Here is a 16,338-nt window from a genome sequence, read left to right on the forward strand (position 1 = left end):
CACCTATGGCTAAGGGACTAAACCGGTATTAAATAAAACTTTACAAAACAAAAAGAGAAACCACAGAAAGCAGTTTGCTTCTTCTACCTTTATTTGGTCTATATAATAACAACAACAACACTGACATATCAATTCTTACATAACTCACTCACTCTCTCTCTCACTCACTGTCGGTAAACTAACTTCTTCACCTTTTCCGGCTCCGATTCTGCTCCGGAAAACAACTTCGGCAGAAAATGCAGCTCTCTCTGGTCATGTTAGCTACACTCTGCATTGTTTTCCTGCAGCTTCTCGTTAGCTCGTCCGGTTTGGCTACGACCCATCGCCACGTGTCTAGCTCTCGTTGGCTTCCCGCAGTCGCTACCTGGTACGGAAGCCCCAACGGCGACGGCAGTGACGGTAATTATATAACGCATTATTAATTAATTAATTACTTAATTAGCGTCACACACTCACACTCTAGACTAGTAGTGATAGACATTATAAACAAATTAAATAATTATTAGTTTATATACTACCGGAATTGCGTATGTAGGAGGAGCGTGTGGGTACGGTACGTTGGTGGATGTGAAGCCGTTACATGCGAGGGTTGGAGCGGTGAATCCTATCCTCTTCAAAAACGGTGAAGGCTGTGGCGCTTGTTACAAGGTTCGGTGCTTGGACAAGAGCATTTGTTCCAGGAGAGCTGTTACCGTCATTATCACTGACGAATGTCCCGGCTGCTCTAAAACCAGCACTCACTTCGACCTCAGTGGTGCCGTCTTCGGCCGCTTGGCTATTTCCGGAGAGTCTGGCCCTCTCCGTAACCGTGGCCTCATCCCCGTCATTTACCGCCGGTACGTATATATATATTTATCCTCAATTTATTTTTGTTGATAAAGATATAGTTCTCAATATTATTTAATGCTTATGCTCATTCAATAACTAACTCGTGACAGTGCACGAGCAGTTTAAAGAAATACTCCCTCCGTCTATCAAAGACTGAAGTTTAGTATTTTACACACATATTAAGACAGAGGGAATATATGATTAATTTATAATTTATTATTTTCACTTTTCCACATTTCCATTTTTACACTCCATACACTTTACAACATCAGTAATCATTAAAACAAAAATTATTAAAAATATTCAAAACATCAATCTTTGAGAGACAAATAATTTTTTCTAAAACTTCAATCTTTGTGAGACAGAAGGAGTAGGAATTATTTAGGTAATGGGGCTAAACAGGGTTAAACAATTAGATTTTTTTTCACAATTGGGTGTGAATGTATTAAACAAAAGAGGCAACTTTAACGGCGATCTCGTTTTTTATGGTCCCAACACCATTTTTGACCATTGACCATTTTGATCTGTATCAATCTCTTTTTTCTCACTGATAATATATTTTACTTTTCTTCTTTTGCATAATAAAATAAAGGACGGCATGCAAATATAGAGGGAAGAACATAGCGTTCCATGTGAATGAAGGATCAACTGATTTTTGGCTATCTCTGCTAGTTGAGTTTGAAGACGGAGAAGGTGACATTGGCTCCATGCACATTCGCCAAGTAACTCTTCTTCTTTTCTTAATAACCAAACTGCACTCACTTCTTTAACTTTCCTTTTTTCTTACCACAAAGTCACTTCCACTTCAAAAGTCTTACTTTATTTATAGTACTAAATAAGAAAAAAGGATGAAAAGATCTTAGTGGAGTGAGCATAATGATGAGTCTTTATTGACCAACTAGCTAGAAAAGACACACCACACCACTTAAAAGTCTTCTAAAAAGTAACAATAAAACAGACTCAAAGTGTAAAGACTAAAGACTTATGGGTTTTCTCGTGTTCTGAATATTTGGTGCAGTCAGGAGCTAGGGATTGGTTAGAGATGAAGCACGTATGGGGGGCCAACTGGTGCATCGTTGGAGGACCACTCAAGGGACCATTCTCCATCAAGCTCACCACTTTGTCTGCCGGTAAAACACTCTCAGCCACCGACGTTGTCCCTAGAAACTGGGCTCCCAAAGCAACTTACACTTCCCGCCTCAACTTCTCCCCCGTCCTCTGAACCAACTAATCTTCTACATTGTCAAAGACTATAAGATTCCTACTACTACTTGTGTGATTGCTTTTTTTTTTTCTTTTTCGAAGAGAGAAACAGAGAGTGACTGCTAGCCGTGGGATGACAAGAAAGAAAGTTCATCCTAATCCAACGGCTCTTGCGTTCTCTCCTCTTCCTTGTATTGTGGATTTGTGTGTTGTTTGCGTGTGATGTGTCGGTGAGAGTGTTAGGAATCAGTGTAGCCATCTCCAAAGGGGAGATTGAGCTAGGAGTAGTATATGGTGGAGTCATGTCTGTTTTTGTTTTTATGTAATTCTTGTCACTATCTCTTTCTATTATGGGACATGACATAGTATATCACATGAATATTTATCACTATCTCTTTCTATTGTGGGACATTACACAATAATGTATCATATGAATATTCAGCACACTACTTTAGAGAGAGCATTGAAATTTGAAATTGTACCAGAATCTCCAGAGTATCTCGTCTTACGTTTCTCTCTTAAAACCCAATTACTATACAATAGGCCCGAAGCTACGTTCCACTGCTGTTTCAGAACTGCGTCTTTGGGTTTGTTCTTAACTGATTTTGGCTCCTCTCTAAACCATTGTCCTGATATCGGTTTTCACTTTTAGTATATCTTTCCGTTTTTATTGGAGTCTTAGGATGGAGGAAGTGGCATTATACGTGGTGGATCATTCGTCTTGAGCTTCAAGAAACTCTACCACATTCTTGATTAGTCATCCCAGGTTTAGGACCTTAACTAAATTAACCATCACTGAAGGTTACTACTTGTTCTTCTCTCTGTTTTGCTCAATGTTGGAAACCACACATGGGATGATTGCTTTCCAGCAGTGCTTGTCAACTTATTTGTAGAACTTATCTTGGTTAGCCAAGAAAAGCTGCAAGATACACCAAATCCACTCAAGTGTTACATCCGGCAGTATCCCTGAATAAAACAAAAAAAAAGTGAAGTCAGAGCAATGTGACAGTTTACTGCATAACCTTCTCCCTTTTCACGGTCATGAGCCTTGTTGGTCTCAAGTGATGTTCTATTCCCTTTTCTTATTCCAAGCTTTCTTGAGTTCTTCTGCTTCATCTATGATCTGATCACGCATTTCATTCTCTCCCCAATGTGACATGGCGTTCTAACTTGACCAACTAGAGCCAAACATCAAGATCAGACATTGAGATATAGTCCATATATGCTTAAAGTCATGGTCATGACTCATGATTATAGTCTCATCAGATTATAGAACTGCTTATATCCAAATGCAAGAAGATAGATAGTTTGAGAAGACAATAAATGTGATGATATGGTTATAACAAGAAGAATCAGACATGGCTAATCTCTATTATCACAAGATTGATATCACTTATAAAAAAAATACAATCAGAATCACCGAAGAAGATTAAATCTGAACTACATACACATAACATATTACGCAGGTTCTTAATTCAAAACAGATTAATGGAGGAGGCTTACAATATTGGAAAAGATAGAGATAGTGTATAAACGAGGAGGATCTTAACACTAGTTGTGTTAGATGAAGAAAACAGACGTTCGTTCATCGTTACGTTTAAAACTTTGCTTGGTAAAGAAGGCTTGGAAGATCTAGTTAATCATAATAAGAAGTGGAGTAAATCAAGAACAGAGCACTGTTCAGCGTAGAAACACTCTTCCTGAATCTCGTTATGGATCTGGAAGCATCGGACTCGAACATTGCGTCAGCTCCATGAGGAAGGAGATCCAATTTGTAAGCCTTGCGGTAAAGAGAAGCCTTCACGGGGTTGATGGGCCGGAAAATCTTGGTCATCAAAACTGGCCAAGCTTTTTAAATGGGGATGCATGTTTTTTTAGCCTTTGCTCTAAAACGGCGTCGTTTGTTTTAACACCGGAAAAGGATAACAGTACTAATCTCTCATTATAAAGTTGCAATCTCTCTCAGCATTCATTATATCCTAGTTAATGTCTTAATGAGAGTACTTTTTTGTTCCACTTCCACAAACGAAAGAACTCTGATTGGTTGTATTGTATCAAAACCACTTAGCAATAGAATTGTTAAAGGAAGACAAGAAGCAATTGATGTTATAGCACGTGAAGACGCACGTGACGACCCAATAAGCGGTTTACACGTCAACGAACCCCCTCGTGGTACTCTCCGCCCGAGTCCTCTTCTAGGAGGGCATCCCCCCCACATAATGTAGCCAAAGTATTGTTTTGGCCTACCCATCGCTACATTACATTTTGAGTATAAAACAAAACAAACAAGAGACAATTTACATTAAAAACTCAAATTATAGGAAAAAAGAGTGGGGCCTACACGGGGGGAATCGATAATTGAAGCAAACAAAGGAGGGTGATGGATGACTCATCTTGAGGATAGGACCCTCTAAGGTCGCCACTTGGTACCTTCCTTACTCAGCCACTTTCAATTTCTCTCGAGATTTTCACGAGTAATCTATCTATCGCTCTCTACATCGCTTTACAAAAACCTGGATCCCACCCACTGATCCATTCCACGGTATCGCTATTTTTTTTTTAGATATTTTCAAAGTTACATATTTACCCTCATTCTCATACCCCTCTGGCTATAAGTACCAACCTCACCTCTGCTTTACCTTCCTACAAAAATCATCCATTTACAGAAAAAAACAACAAGAGCTTCTCAAAGTCTTTCAAAGCTTCTCAAAAGGTTTCTCCAATTCACGAAGATATTAATTATATACCAAAAAAAAAAAGACATGAGTTATTTGAACAAGATTTGGATGGCAGCATCATTCGTAGCAGTTCAAGGAAACGCCGATCACGGCGTCAAGTTGAAAAGCGGAATCACCACCGCTCACCGTCTCCAACGCAGACTTTCCTCCGATCTCCGTCCTCTCGCCGCCGCTGATCTCGCCGGAGACAGTATCCCATCTGAAGAAAGACGTCGTAACTCTTCTTCAACTACTCCCGATGAGTCTCTCCGCCAAGTCATGTACCTCAACTGCTGGGCACAAGGCTAAAATTCTTACATTTTCGATCTCCCATCTTCAGATGATGGTGATGGATACGCTTATGATGAACGAACCCCGCTTGAGTCAGATTCTTGATGCAAACTGTATATATAAGTTTGGTTTCATCTCTGATGGTTGACTCTCGCTACCTGCTCATGTACTCGCTTAGCTTGAGTCATGTTTTTTTTTTCTTTCTGGATGCAACTGTATGTATATAGTTTTGGTTACATCTATGTGAATATTAGAAATGTTTGAAAAAATCAAAGCAAGCGTTTCGATTCGATTATGCAAAACTCTTTTTTTCTAGAATCTTGATTGCGATTACCACTTAACATTATCCACAGTGAAATGCGATTATCTCAATTTTTAAATAAATTAATAATCCCAAAAGATTCCAAAACCATCGTTATCCAATGAGACAGACAAGTCAGTCACTCCATAATGTTATTTATTTTTTTAAGGTGGTTGTCATTATTGAGAGTTTTGGTCTATTATTATACCAAACGAATAATTTATTCACAGGCCCAAATATATATAAGGAAACCACTGGGCGATATTGGCCCAATAGCCCATCTATGTAACCGAAATCGGAGCGTGTCAGGTTCATCAAACGGTTCAAATCACACGACGCTCCTCACTAATGGAGAAAATAATGAGTAACGTCTCTCATTCATTTCCCAACGGTCAAATAAAATCCTCAAGAAATACTCTCAGCTTCTCCTCCTCTTCTCCATCTTCATCTTCATCCTCAAAGTCTTTCTCATCCAAAACCCTGATTCGATTCACTTCAAGAAAATGACTTCAATCGAGGCTAGAGAAACGATTGACGCTCCTCCAAAGCTTCAGATCTGGAACAACGCCGCTTTCGACGACGGAGATTCCCAGATTACTTCCGCAATCGAAGCTACTTCTTCTTGGTCTTCTCACCTCAACGAATCATTCAATTCCGATGGTAGCAAAGAGAATCATTTCTCAATTTCGGTTTCCTCTTCCCTCCAATCCTCAGTCTCGATCACCACCGATCAAGAAGCAGCTGCTCCGTCGGCGAAATCCAAAACCGTCAAGTTCAAATCCGGAGCGGATCGGTGTAAACGAGACATCGATACAGAGATCGAAGAGGTAGAGAAAGAGATCGGACGGTTATCGACGAGATTGGAGTCGCTCCGGTTAGAGAAAGCTGAGCAAACGGCGAGAAGCGTTGCTATAAGAGGAAGAATCGTCCCGGCGAAGTTTATGGAATCTCAGAAACCAACAGTCAAATTCGATGATTCGTCTCTCCAAGGAACCAAATCAAGAAGAGGCGTTAGTCTTGGACCGGCGGAGATATTCAATTCCGGGAAGAGATCCGAAACCGTGACTCCGATTCAATCGGCTCAGAATCGACGCAAGTCTTGTTTCTTTAAGCTTCCTGGTATAGAGGAAAGCAAAATAACGAACAGAGGTAATAATAATAAAGGAAGAACGAGTTTGAGTCTGAGTCCAAGATCTCGTAAAGCCAAGACGATGACGACGGCGGGTCAGAAGCAAGCAGCGACGACGGTGGGATCAAAGAGAGTGGTGAAGAAAGAAGAAGGTGTTCTTTTGTCAATCCAGCCTAAGAAGCTATTCAAAGACGATGAAAAGAATGTTTCTTTGAGGAAACCGTTGAAGCCAGGGAGGGTTGTTGCTAGTAGGTATAGTCTAGTGAGTAAGGGTGGAGGAGAGAAAGATGTGAGGAAACGTTCGTTGCCTGAGAATGAAGAGAAAGAGAATCATAACAGGTTGGAGAAGAGAAGAGCTTCTGATGAAAATAGCAACAAGAGTGAAGGGAGAGTGAAGAAGAGATGGGAGATTCCGAGTGAAGTTGATTTGTATAGCAGTGGTGTGAATGATGATGATGAGACTCCTATTTGTGAGAAGCTACCTAAGATTAGAACGCTTCGTCGTCTTGGAGGGAGCCCTCGTGATTCAGGTGCTGCTAAAAGAGTTGCTGAGTTACAAAGCAAGGATCGTAATTTCACTTTTTCCCAGCTTCTGAGGTTTGAAGAATGAATGAACGTTCCGGTTTATCAAAATTGAACCTCAACTCTTGTTGTGGTGATTTGATTGTGAATTTGGTTGGTTTTGATTTCCTTTTCTTCTGCTTTCTTGCATCTGAATTGTAGAGCAAATAATCTTTGTTGGAATGCTTACTGTCTTCTCTAAAATACACAAAGATTGTGAGTTTTGTTATCTTTTGTAAAATGAAGAAAGATTCTTTCAAAAGGTTTTGCTTTGCCAAAAACAAACAAGAAGGTTATATAATCACAAGGATGGCGCCACAGCTTTGTGAGATTTACACAAAAAAACAAACAACAAAGAGATAGACTGAATCTTTGGTTTCCCCTTAAAGACAATCTCACAAACACATAACAAATTTGCAGTAATGTCTCAGATGCGGCTTGAATCCCTCCCGAATATGTACCTCCTTGTCCAGTCTGACACCACCAGAGCCCTTGTTCGCCAGCTAACTTGCTTGCTGCATTCATCACATCATTTTTGTTTCATATGTTTCAACGCTTAGTTCTATACATCTGCTATAACGAATAATAAGAGTTTCTCACTATTTACCTTGCATAAACAGAATACCAGAGCCACTGGGTGCTTTTTCCAGCTGACACCCAGTCTCCAGGTAGTTCAGCAGCTGCTTGGTCCCCTCCCAAGGGAGCAAATTGTCCAAAGTGCTTGTACCTGTAATCAAGCAAATAGGTGTTTCATCTCTATATCTTGAAAAGTTTATGAGGATGCATGGTCCTGAGTTCATTAGATTAGACATACTGGAAGGGGCGAAACTGATGATGCCCGCCAGTTCTGAAGCGCTTAGGACCTTCAGGTTGCTCTTTACACTGCTCCATCCTGTTGAAGCATTTTGCAAGATAAGCACCTTGCTGAGCAGCGACCTATACAAAACAAAAAGCACATCATTGACCCAGATTTCCTAGACAAAACCCATGGTTATACGCATTGGTCAAGGCACCAAGTACCTGAGCAGTTGCAGGCAGGGTCTTCATCTGTGAATCAACCTCCGAGAGAGCCAATTTGAATGCCTCGATGTCTACTTCTTTCCTTTCATTTCCTTCAGAATCTGCCAGCAGATCGTTAACATTCCTCATATGCTTGCTTTTCAGGTATAGCTCCACCTGCGGGTACCTCACAAGGATATCATCAACCACGTCTCGCAACTCTTCCATGGTCAATGTTCCAGAGTTGTCCACATCTGCAGCTTTGAATATGTTTGCAATATCCTCCTAAAGTAATCACAACATCTATCAAGATTCAGCAAGCATCAACAGTCTAACGGTACGACATCAACATATGAAATAAAAGGGACAACATCAACAGTCAAATGAGTTCACAGAGTACAGACCTTGATTTTGCGTTGAGCTATAGAAGCACAATCGCCAACTGCATAAACATTTTCACATCCTTTCACTTGTAACCACTCATTAGTTGCCAACGCACGTCTGCCTCCTTGATCAACTTGCTCCATGAAGTCGCTGATAACCGGACGGGTTCCAACTCCAGTGGACCACAATATCAATCCATGAGGAAGACTTACGACTTCTCCACTTGATTTGATTTTCACAGTGATATCTTTATCAGACACAGAAAGCACACGCATTCCTGTCTGAACATCAATACCATCTCGCAGGAATTTTTGCTCAGCAAATGAACTGATACGTTCATCAAATCTGCAAACAACCATTTAGTCATCAAACTTAAGCCTGGCTGAAGAAATGGCGAAAAGGATCCACAGTGTTGTTTTCTACTTACGAATTCAAAATATGATCTCCAGATTGAATGAGTGTTATTTTCACGAGCTCTTTGACTGAGGGGTATATTTTGGTTACATCCTCTCGAATAAAGTCATGTAGCTCAGCTGCAAACTCCACACCAGTAGGACCTCCTCCCACAATAACAAAATGAAGCTTTCTTCGTCTTTGTTCCTCAGTGAGACCAGGAAGGAGTGCTTTTTCAAAGCAATCTATCACTCCTCTACGAATCCTCTGTGCATCCTCTACTTCCTGCAGTGTTTTTATTTATTTATATGAATTGAAGTATGAAACTGGAAGAATTATAAAAATAGAAACCAATGAAGTTACCTTGAGAAAATGGCAGTTCTCACGTACACCAGGAGTGCCAAATGTGTTGACTTGTGCTCCCACTGCTACGATCAAGTAGTCATACCCGAGTGAAAAGTCTTGGCTTGCTTCAGGATCATCCTTGAAAACTGGTCGACAGTGAACCTTTTGGTTAACAGGATCGATCTTAAAACAATCTGCTTCCCACAATTCAATTTCCCCATTTTTCTGCAAACAAACAACAAAAGCTACATAAACTTAGCAGATGATGATGATGCCTCTCTCTCTCTGCATACAGTTTGAAAGAGAGATCCAAAGTAACATACCTTCTTAGTTATATTACGAACAGACTCCACAATGCTTCTAGCTTCAACAGTTCCACAGGTTACGCTAGGCAACAATGGTGTAAAGGCAAAGTAGTTCTGCGGAGACACAACCTGAACATCGTAGGAAGTTATATCGAGATCTTTAAGGAAAGATATACCAGCCCATCCAGTCCCAAGCACAACTACTTTCTTCTTCTTTTGCTCTTCCTTTTTGTTAACTTCTGTATTAGAATCAGAGTATGCCACTATACTTCCACCGCTGCAAATGTGTAAAGAATACACACAACACACCCTCAATGAGCAACTCCAAAAAGTGATATTTCCCAAAGGCACAGGTTTTGTTCACACCAAGTAAAGAAGTAGCTAAAGATTTACAGAGCAAGCTAATCAGAAGTAGTTCTATACTAACGGTTTTTTAAGAAAAAGACTAAGATAAAAGGCGGTAAAGATTCTAAGATACAACGGATTGAGAAAACGAAACAAATAAAGCAAAGAAAGGTCCCGACTTTTCGGAAAGCGATGAAAAAGTTAGAATCTTAGGTAGTAGAGACAGTGAAACCTGAGAGTGCTGAGGAGAAGAAGCTTAGAGGCAAGTGGGGCAGATCGAGAAACTCTTCCGAGAGAGGAAAGTAATGTCATTTTTTTTTCTGGTTAAAGCTTGGACAAAAGAGGGTTGATTCTAGGGGGACCAAGTTGAAGAGATCCAGGAGAAACAATGGAGATATAGCTATGACCAAGTTATTGAACTTTGACAGAGACTTTTTTAGAATCCTGATGTACTGGATAAAAAAGTTTATAATTTTAACTACCGACTGATTCACGTCTTAGTTAATTTTATTTTATAAGTTTGCAATCCATGTAGAACTTGTGACAAATTCTAATCAAACTTAAAATCATTATCGATTTTAATTTTAACCACCAAACCCAAGGAGGCATTATCTGTAATTCTGTATTCTGTAATTTTTATTAACAAACCCATACCACAGGCACAGATTCAATATTTTTTTCAGCAAAACGAGATTCGGTAGATAGGGTCAGTTTAAGTCGAAGTCTCTCGAGAGACGCAGATATTTAAAACCCGACTAATTCAAGCTGTCCTCGTTTTTAGTTATAACTTAAGCCATTCGACCCCATTTCATATTGGATATGAATATATACTTGTTCAACCAGCTTATGAACAGTCAAATAGTTTAAAATCACGGGTGTTCCAAATGATTCTGATAACAATCTCTTCAAACAAATGATTCATATATTTGTTTTGGTTTTTTTGGTTTCTGGTTTTCCAAACCAAGTCCAGATCGGGAAACCAGAAAACCAAAAAGACTAAAAACGAATATATGAAAAAAAAAAAGTGAATTTAGCGGATAATTTTAGAGGCTAAACTATGATGAACAAGTATGCCTCCACGTTTTAGCACCGCAACTCAATATATGCCTCGATGACTAGCTTTTATTTTCGTGGATTTTTATATAGAAAATAAGCTAAAGGTGATGTGAGGCAATTATATATAAACAAAAACGCAAAATCCTTTCTCTCCAACAAAAACCAATACATAAAAATCACAAACAGAGCCTCCAACAATAATAACCAGCAAAATGAAAAACAAAGAACAAAGAAAAAGCGGACGAATGAGGTTTGAAGAAGAAGCTGACTCTATTATATAGGGATCATCGCGAAAGCCCTAATTATAGCTGTAATCTATTTGGACTGTTTCTAGCTAGATATAGCCCACGACCATTCCACTAAATGGGCTTTATTTATACTAATGGGCCGTATTATTAACAATCATTATTTGATCAGCAAAATAATCCTTTTTCTTGTATTATCAGAAATTTCTCGAAATTTCTCTTCAAACATTGGGAGAGCCGGAGAGAGGTACAAGTACAAACACAAACTAGTTTTGATGGTCTCTAAAATTTCTTTGTTACAGCAGAGAATCAAACAATCATCCAAGTCAAGTGTCTGTATCCAGCCCATTTTGCAGCAAGCCGGACGCCAATGGCTAATGCTGCAGCCAACAAAGGTATTGGTGGTGCCTTCCTTAAGTTCTGTGTCTCTTCCTCTGAGGAGGTTTTAGTTGAATTGTGATACATGGCTAGAGCCAGATACCCTGTGATGGCCACCACTCTCACCCATGGCTCCCCTACTCCTGCTAAAACAGCTGCAGAAGGAAGAGCCGAGGTCACATCGTCTCTCTTCTTTATCAACCGGGAATAACCATACAAACCCAACAAAACAGTCCAGAAGAATGGCTCTGAGATGTAACTCTGCACAGCTGCGTACCCAACAAGACCCGCGATAGTTACCACATACGGCTGCTTGCTGATAGAGTTTGGCGCAACTGCTTCTCCTATAGCAAGCACTGAGGATGCAAGAAGGATCACTGTGGTTAACTCTCTCACAGGCGTGTAAGCCACAATCCCAGAGTAGAACGCACGGATACTGTACATTGCAGTCTCAATAAGGCTGATAAGAGAAGTGATGGGATCGCCTATAAAGTGGAAGACAAGAGCCAATGCAAACTTGGAAAGGTCTCCCACAAACCCAAGGATAGCAAAAGCTGCCTTTCTCCAGTTGGATAACTCAAACAAGACTGCTCTCCACGCATACATAAGAAACCCTAGCGCTGCAACAGATGATCAACATGTTACTTAATCATATCCAAAAGATCATTCATTCATGTTACTAGAATTTATTCCCCTAATCCAACTATGCAACAAGGTAATATACACAAGAAACCTCGAACTAATAAACTATGTTCAAATAATCCATACGAAATTAAAACTAATCAAACTCTGAATCAGAAATGCTCCAGCAATTGAGAACAGAACAACATCAAAAATGGAATTTTTAAATTCAAAATTTGATCTTTCCGGTTTAATTCGAGTTATTAGAACAAGACCACTCAAACTAAGGTAAAGGTAATGAAAAGTACCAACAAACCAAGGCCATATAACAGGGCTGTCCGGAGCTTCTTTGGTCAAATATCTGAATCTATCAGGCATCGTGCTCTCTCGCCTCGCAAATCGCTCTGCCTCATCTTCAATCCCACCGTTTGGTGCATTTTCTTTCTCGCACCTCGTCGAAACCCTAAGTCTAACACTCGGAAACTTCCCCGGAACCCCTAAACCACGGAGACTAACGCCGGCATTTGAAAACTGCGGCGGTTGAGCAAGTGTGAGCTTATTACCACCATTAAGATAAGAAAGACGCGACGAAGGAGAAAAAGGAATACGAGAATTGCGGCAGAAGATGGAAGAAGAAGAAGAAAGAGATGAAGAGAGAGCTGAGAGCGTCATCGTCGTCCTGAGCTTCTCAAGCTTTTCCCCAAGAACAACAAATACTCTATAGCTCATAACATCAGTCAAAAATGGGCCATTAAATATTGGGCTTAGGCCCAAATATATTCTTACTCTTACGGCCCATATATAATAAGTGAAGAAGAAGAAGGAGAAGAAGCATTAAGCGTTTGCCCTACCGTTACCAGTCCCCGCCGAGAATCGTCTAGCAGCAGCCATGGCCGACGTAGTTCAGTACCGCCTCGAGCGGATGGTTGACGAGCTTGATGATTTAGAGCGTAGAGGAATCTTCACTCGTTCAGAGATTGCTGAGATCGTGAAGCAGAGACGTAAGTTCGAGTACCGATTAAAGCGTCCGAGCCCACTCAAAGAGGATTTCATAGCCTATATTGACTATGAGGTGAAACTCGACGAGCTTCGTCTGCTACGGAGGAAAGCGGTGAAGCGTGACTCTACGAAGAGAAAGAAGAAATCGGTTTCTGATTTCGCCGGTGTGGCTAGGATTGTGGAGATTTATAGATTAGCTACTATGAGGTATAAAGGAGATATCAATTTGTGGTTTAGGTATCTCGAGTTCTGTAAACAGAAGAGACATGGTAGAATTAAGAAGGTAATAATAAAGCTTTCGAATTTGATGAGATTTTTTTTTGGAAGATAACAGTTTTGTTAGGTATGTGCTGATGATTTGATTTGTGTTTTTATCTTTAGGCCTTGGCTCAAGCTATTAGGTTTCATCCAAAAGTTGCTGGAGTGTGGATATATGCTGCAGCTTGGGAATTTGATAGAAACTTGAATGTTGCTGCAGCTCGTGCTCTTATGCAGAATGGTTTGAGAGCGTGTTCTAACTCTGAAGATTTGTGGGTTGAGTATCTGCGAATGGAACTTACTTACTTGAATAAGCTGAAAGCTCGTAGAGTTGCCCTTGGTGAGGATAAAGGAAGTTTGGTGCGTGACACGAAAAGTGTAGAGGATGAGAAGTGGAAAGATGAAAACAAAGAGTTGTTTATGTCGCTAGATGAGAAGGAAGGGAATGAAAAGGAAGAAAGTGACGACGACTCTAATGTTGAAGATGTTGAGGATGGGACTGAGAAAGTTGACTTCTTTCGGGAAAAAGGGTCTAATGTTCTTCAGGCTATCTATAGTGGAGCTGTTGAGGCTCTTCCTTCTAGTTTTGACTTGAGGAAGCGTTTTTTGGAGATTCTAGAGGCAACAGACTTGGCCCATTCAGATGAAATCCGGAATACGATTCTAAGTGACCTGAAGCGTGATTTTTCAAAGGACCCTGAATACTGGAATTGGCTTGCTAGACATGAAATGAGTGGTTGCATTAGCAAAGAGAGAAGCTTAGAGTTTGCCAATCCTCAAATGCAAAAGGCTATTCAGGTAAAGCTCATGTCCACTTATGTATATACTTAATAACTAGGGACTATTAATTTCAGTAAATGCCGAAGTCTGTTGAAATTGGCAACCTTAGTTGTCTTGAATGTTGAAATAGAATATATAAATCGAAGTTTAGACTTTGTTTTCCTCGCACTCCTTTTTGTTTGAACTTGAACTCAAATTCCCTCGTTTGATAATGTCGGAGAGGATGGGAGGGACATTGGTTATGGGGGATTTGTCTTTAGGACTGTCCTATCTTACTCTAGCACATTCTGTATTGGCTGACTAGTAAAAATAGAATATCTGATAGGGCTTAAACCTTGTCTCCTGAATGCAGGTTTTTGAAGAGGGCTTGCAAACTGTTACTTCAAGTTCTATGTTTGAAATTTATATCAAGTTTTTGATGGAGGCTATTGTACAGTCAAATGGTGACGATGATGAAAATTCCCTTTTGGCTAATCCGGTTGGGGACTACATTTCACATATCATAAACGTGTACCAAAAGGCTGATGAAACGGGGTGTTTGACTGAGGTGCTTGCTGATGAATATGTTTCTCTGTACTTGAAACTGGGAAAGACTCATGAAGCCCAGAAGCTAGCAGAAAAACTTTGCTCTGGAAAATTTAGTGCATCAGCTAAGTTGTGGCTTTCAAGAGTTTCCATTGAAATAAGATCACTTTCAGGGAACTCAACTCCTAGTAAAGCAGAATTGCAGACAGTCTTTGAGCTCCTTTCAAATGCTTGGAAGAACGTACCGATCTCAGAATCTGAGAGCCTGTGGCTAATGGTATGTGACTAATATATTTTCTAGACAATACCCTAGTTTGTTGATATATAAGACTATCCTAATAAAATGCTTTTATATTGCAGGCTTTTAAGTTCTTTGCTCATCAGGGAACTTATTTTGACAAGCTTGTAGAGATGTCCATCCTAGCAGTGGCCAAAAACCATGGGAGTGACCAGGTTTTTTCTCTTGCTTCCACGGTGGTGAAATTTGTTCTTGAAACAAAAGGGAGCCACAGTGCGAGGAAGATATACAAGAGGTGAGTCACTACTCCTACTCCATTCCCAATGAGTCACACATGCCAATTTATTCTCACCACTGTTGCCGTAAATTCGCAGGTTCTTGGCTCTTCCCGGTCCGAGTCTTGTTCTATACAAAAATTGCATTGAAATAGAGACCAACCTTTTATCACTAGGTAATAAAGATAGTCTCAGTAATGCCCGGAAGCTATATGATTCTGCTGTTGCAAGTTACAGTCAAGACGTGGAGCTGTGGAAGAATTACTACTCATTGGAGACAAATGTAAAGTGGATTCTTAACACCATGACTAAAAAATCCATACTTTAACTTAATGTTAAGTACTCTACTGACCATGTATCTGGTGTTGATTGCAGATGGGAACGTCAGAGACGGCTAACGGAGTGTATTGGCGAGCGAGAAAGACTCTCAAGGACTCTGCGGATTTCGTAGTTGGATCTGATTTGTAGGTAGAGCGTATTCTGTGGATGTTGGTTTCAATTATGCGATTTTAAATTATGTGATCCTTAAGAAGATTTTGGTTGTAAAAGAGCAGAAGACTATGTACTGCTTTATGATTCTAGTTCAACACTAGACACATTTTTGATACAAAAACTGCTGAAAAACATGTTGCCAGCCTGAGTTTTTTTTGGTTTCACCTTTCATATGAATACTATTTTGTTGGTTCTAACACGACCCCTTTAGCCTTATCTTTCTAAGGTCGAAATCCGACACCGTTTAGAGTCCAACTAAAAAAATCACTATTACTCGGGTCTTCTTTCGTTGTTCACTTGATCGTCCCTTTCATTTGGGGAGAATCAAACCTGCATCAGATTCGAGCTCGATGTCGTTCTTCGTTCGCCGTGCCACGAGGTTAGCTCAGATTCAATCTCAATCGGCCTCTATTACTCAACGCCATGGTCTCGCCAGTGCCGCTGGTACTCTATCTATGATTGCTTTGGAATTGCTTATTTGATCATTCACACACAAAACAAAAAGAAAGGTTGAAACTTTGGGAATGTGGCTGCTTTTTTTTCGTTTCTTCTCTCACTGCATGAAATGTTAGATATATATATTAATGGTCAGGTGATCATGGAGCTGCTAAGGTTAGCTTTTGGGAACAGCCCATGAACCCACGAAACTGGAAAGAAGAACATGTATGTA

The 16,338-nt window shown here is 40.1% G+C and overlaps 6 protein-coding genes across 6 annotated transcripts; 4 read left to right on the forward strand and 2 right to left on the reverse strand.

Moving 5' to 3' along the window:
* LOC104730528 (expansin-B3-like) lies at positions 102-2,426 on the forward strand. The gene is made up of 4 exons (XM_010449708.1): positions 102-399; positions 536-836; positions 1,421-1,550; positions 1,847-2,426. Exons 1-4 carry the CDS (start codon positions 237-239, stop codon positions 2,048-2,050), a joined length of 798 nt encoding a protein of 265 aa, XP_010448010.1. The 5' UTR covers positions 102-236; the 3' UTR covers positions 2,051-2,426.
* Positions 4,663-5,354, forward strand: LOC104730529. Its single transcript, XM_010449710.2, has one exon. The coding sequence runs from the start codon at positions 4,794-4,796 to the stop codon at positions 5,055-5,057; it is 264 nt and encodes an 87-aa protein (XP_010448012.1). The 5' UTR covers positions 4,663-4,793; the 3' UTR covers positions 5,058-5,354.
* On the forward strand, positions 5,561-7,221 carry LOC104730531. Its single transcript, XM_010449712.2, has one exon. It carries the CDS (start codon positions 5,844-5,846, stop codon positions 7,077-7,079), a length of 1,236 nt encoding a protein of 411 aa, XP_010448014.1. The 5' UTR covers positions 5,561-5,843; the 3' UTR covers positions 7,080-7,221.
* Positions 7,317-10,304, reverse strand: LOC104730530 (external alternative NAD(P)H-ubiquinone oxidoreductase B1, mitochondrial). Its single transcript, XM_010449711.2, has 9 exons — positions 10,034-10,304; positions 9,475-9,733; positions 9,170-9,376; positions 8,841-9,091; positions 8,434-8,758; positions 8,051-8,314; positions 7,845-7,966; positions 7,638-7,757; positions 7,317-7,545 (listed from the first exon to the last, which is right to left on the reverse strand). Exons 1-9 carry the CDS (start codon positions 10,111-10,113, stop codon positions 7,458-7,460), a joined length of 1,716 nt encoding a protein of 571 aa, XP_010448013.1. The 5' UTR covers positions 10,114-10,304; the 3' UTR covers positions 7,317-7,457.
* LOC104730532 lies at positions 11,370-12,795 on the reverse strand. Its single transcript, XM_010449713.2, has 2 exons — positions 12,410-12,795; positions 11,370-12,100 (listed from the first exon to the last, which is right to left on the reverse strand). The coding sequence occupies exons 1-2, from the start codon at positions 12,771-12,773 to the stop codon at positions 11,412-11,414; spliced, it is 1,053 nt and encodes a 350-aa protein (XP_010448015.1). The 5' UTR covers positions 12,774-12,795; the 3' UTR covers positions 11,370-11,411.
* Positions 12,936-15,810, forward strand: LOC104730533 (U3 small nucleolar RNA-associated protein 6 homolog). Its single transcript, XM_010449714.2, has 6 exons — positions 12,936-13,383; positions 13,482-14,156; positions 14,491-14,940; positions 15,024-15,196; positions 15,276-15,459; positions 15,552-15,810. Exons 1-6 carry the CDS (start codon positions 12,991-12,993, stop codon positions 15,642-15,644), a joined length of 1,968 nt encoding a protein of 655 aa, XP_010448016.1. The 5' UTR covers positions 12,936-12,990; the 3' UTR covers positions 15,645-15,810.

The sequence above is a fragment of the Camelina sativa genome, chromosome 12 (genome assembly GCF_000633955.1).
Source record: "Camelina sativa cultivar DH55 chromosome 12, Cs, whole genome shotgun sequence".
NCBI lineage: Eukaryota > Viridiplantae > Streptophyta > Magnoliopsida > Brassicales > Brassicaceae > Camelina > Camelina sativa.

What these genes read in the sequence shown, in the direction of transcription:
- LOC104730528 (XM_010449708.1), top strand. Translation starts at nt 237, where the DNA reads ATGCAGCTCTCTCTGGTCATGTTAGCTACACTCTGCATTGTTTTCCTG. An exon ending in CAACGGCGACGGCAGTGACG is followed by an intron (nt 400 to 535) that starts GTAATTATATAA and finishes TTGCGTATGTAG; the next exon opens with GAGGAGCGTGTGGGTACGGT. An exon ending in ATCCCCGTCATTTACCGCCG is followed by an intron (nt 837 to 1,420) that starts GTACGTATATAT and finishes AATAAAATAAAG; the next exon opens with GACGGCATGCAAATATAGAG.
- LOC104730529 (XM_010449710.2), top strand. Translation starts at nt 4,794, where the DNA reads ATGAGTTATTTGAACAAGATTTGGATGGCAGCATCATTCGTAGCAGTT.
- LOC104730531 (XM_010449712.2), top strand. Translation starts at nt 5,844, where the DNA reads ATGACTTCAATCGAGGCTAGAGAAACGATTGACGCTCCTCCAAAGCTT.
- LOC104730530 (XM_010449711.2), bottom strand. Translation starts at nt 10,113, where the DNA reads ATGACATTACTTTCCTCTCTCGGAAGAGTTTCTCGATCTGCCCCACTT. An exon ending in CTTCTCCTCAGCACTCTCAG is followed by an intron (nt 9,734 to 10,033) that starts GTTTCACTGTCT and finishes ACACATTTGCAG; the next exon opens with CGGTGGAAGTATAGTGGCAT. An exon ending in CATCAGTTTCGCCCCTTCCA is followed by an intron (nt 7,758 to 7,844) that starts GTATGTCTAATC and finishes GCTTGATTACAG; the next exon opens with GTACAAGCACTTTGGACAAT.
- LOC104730532 (XM_010449713.2), bottom strand. Translation starts at nt 12,773, where the DNA reads ATGACGCTCTCAGCTCTCTCTTCATCTCTTTCTTCTTCTTCTTCCATC. An exon ending in TATATGGCCTTGGTTTGTTG is followed by an intron (nt 12,101 to 12,409) that starts GTACTTTTCATT and finishes CATCTGTTGCAG; the next exon opens with CGCTAGGGTTTCTTATGTAT.
- LOC104730533 (XM_010449714.2), top strand. Translation starts at nt 12,991, where the DNA reads ATGGCCGACGTAGTTCAGTACCGCCTCGAGCGGATGGTTGACGAGCTT. An exon ending in GACATGGTAGAATTAAGAAG is followed by an intron (nt 13,384 to 13,481) that starts GTAATAATAAAG and finishes TTTTATCTTTAG; the next exon opens with GCCTTGGCTCAAGCTATTAG. An exon ending in ACTACTCATTGGAGACAAAT is followed by an intron (nt 15,460 to 15,551) that starts GTAAAGTGGATT and finishes TGTTGATTGCAG; the next exon opens with ATGGGAACGTCAGAGACGGC.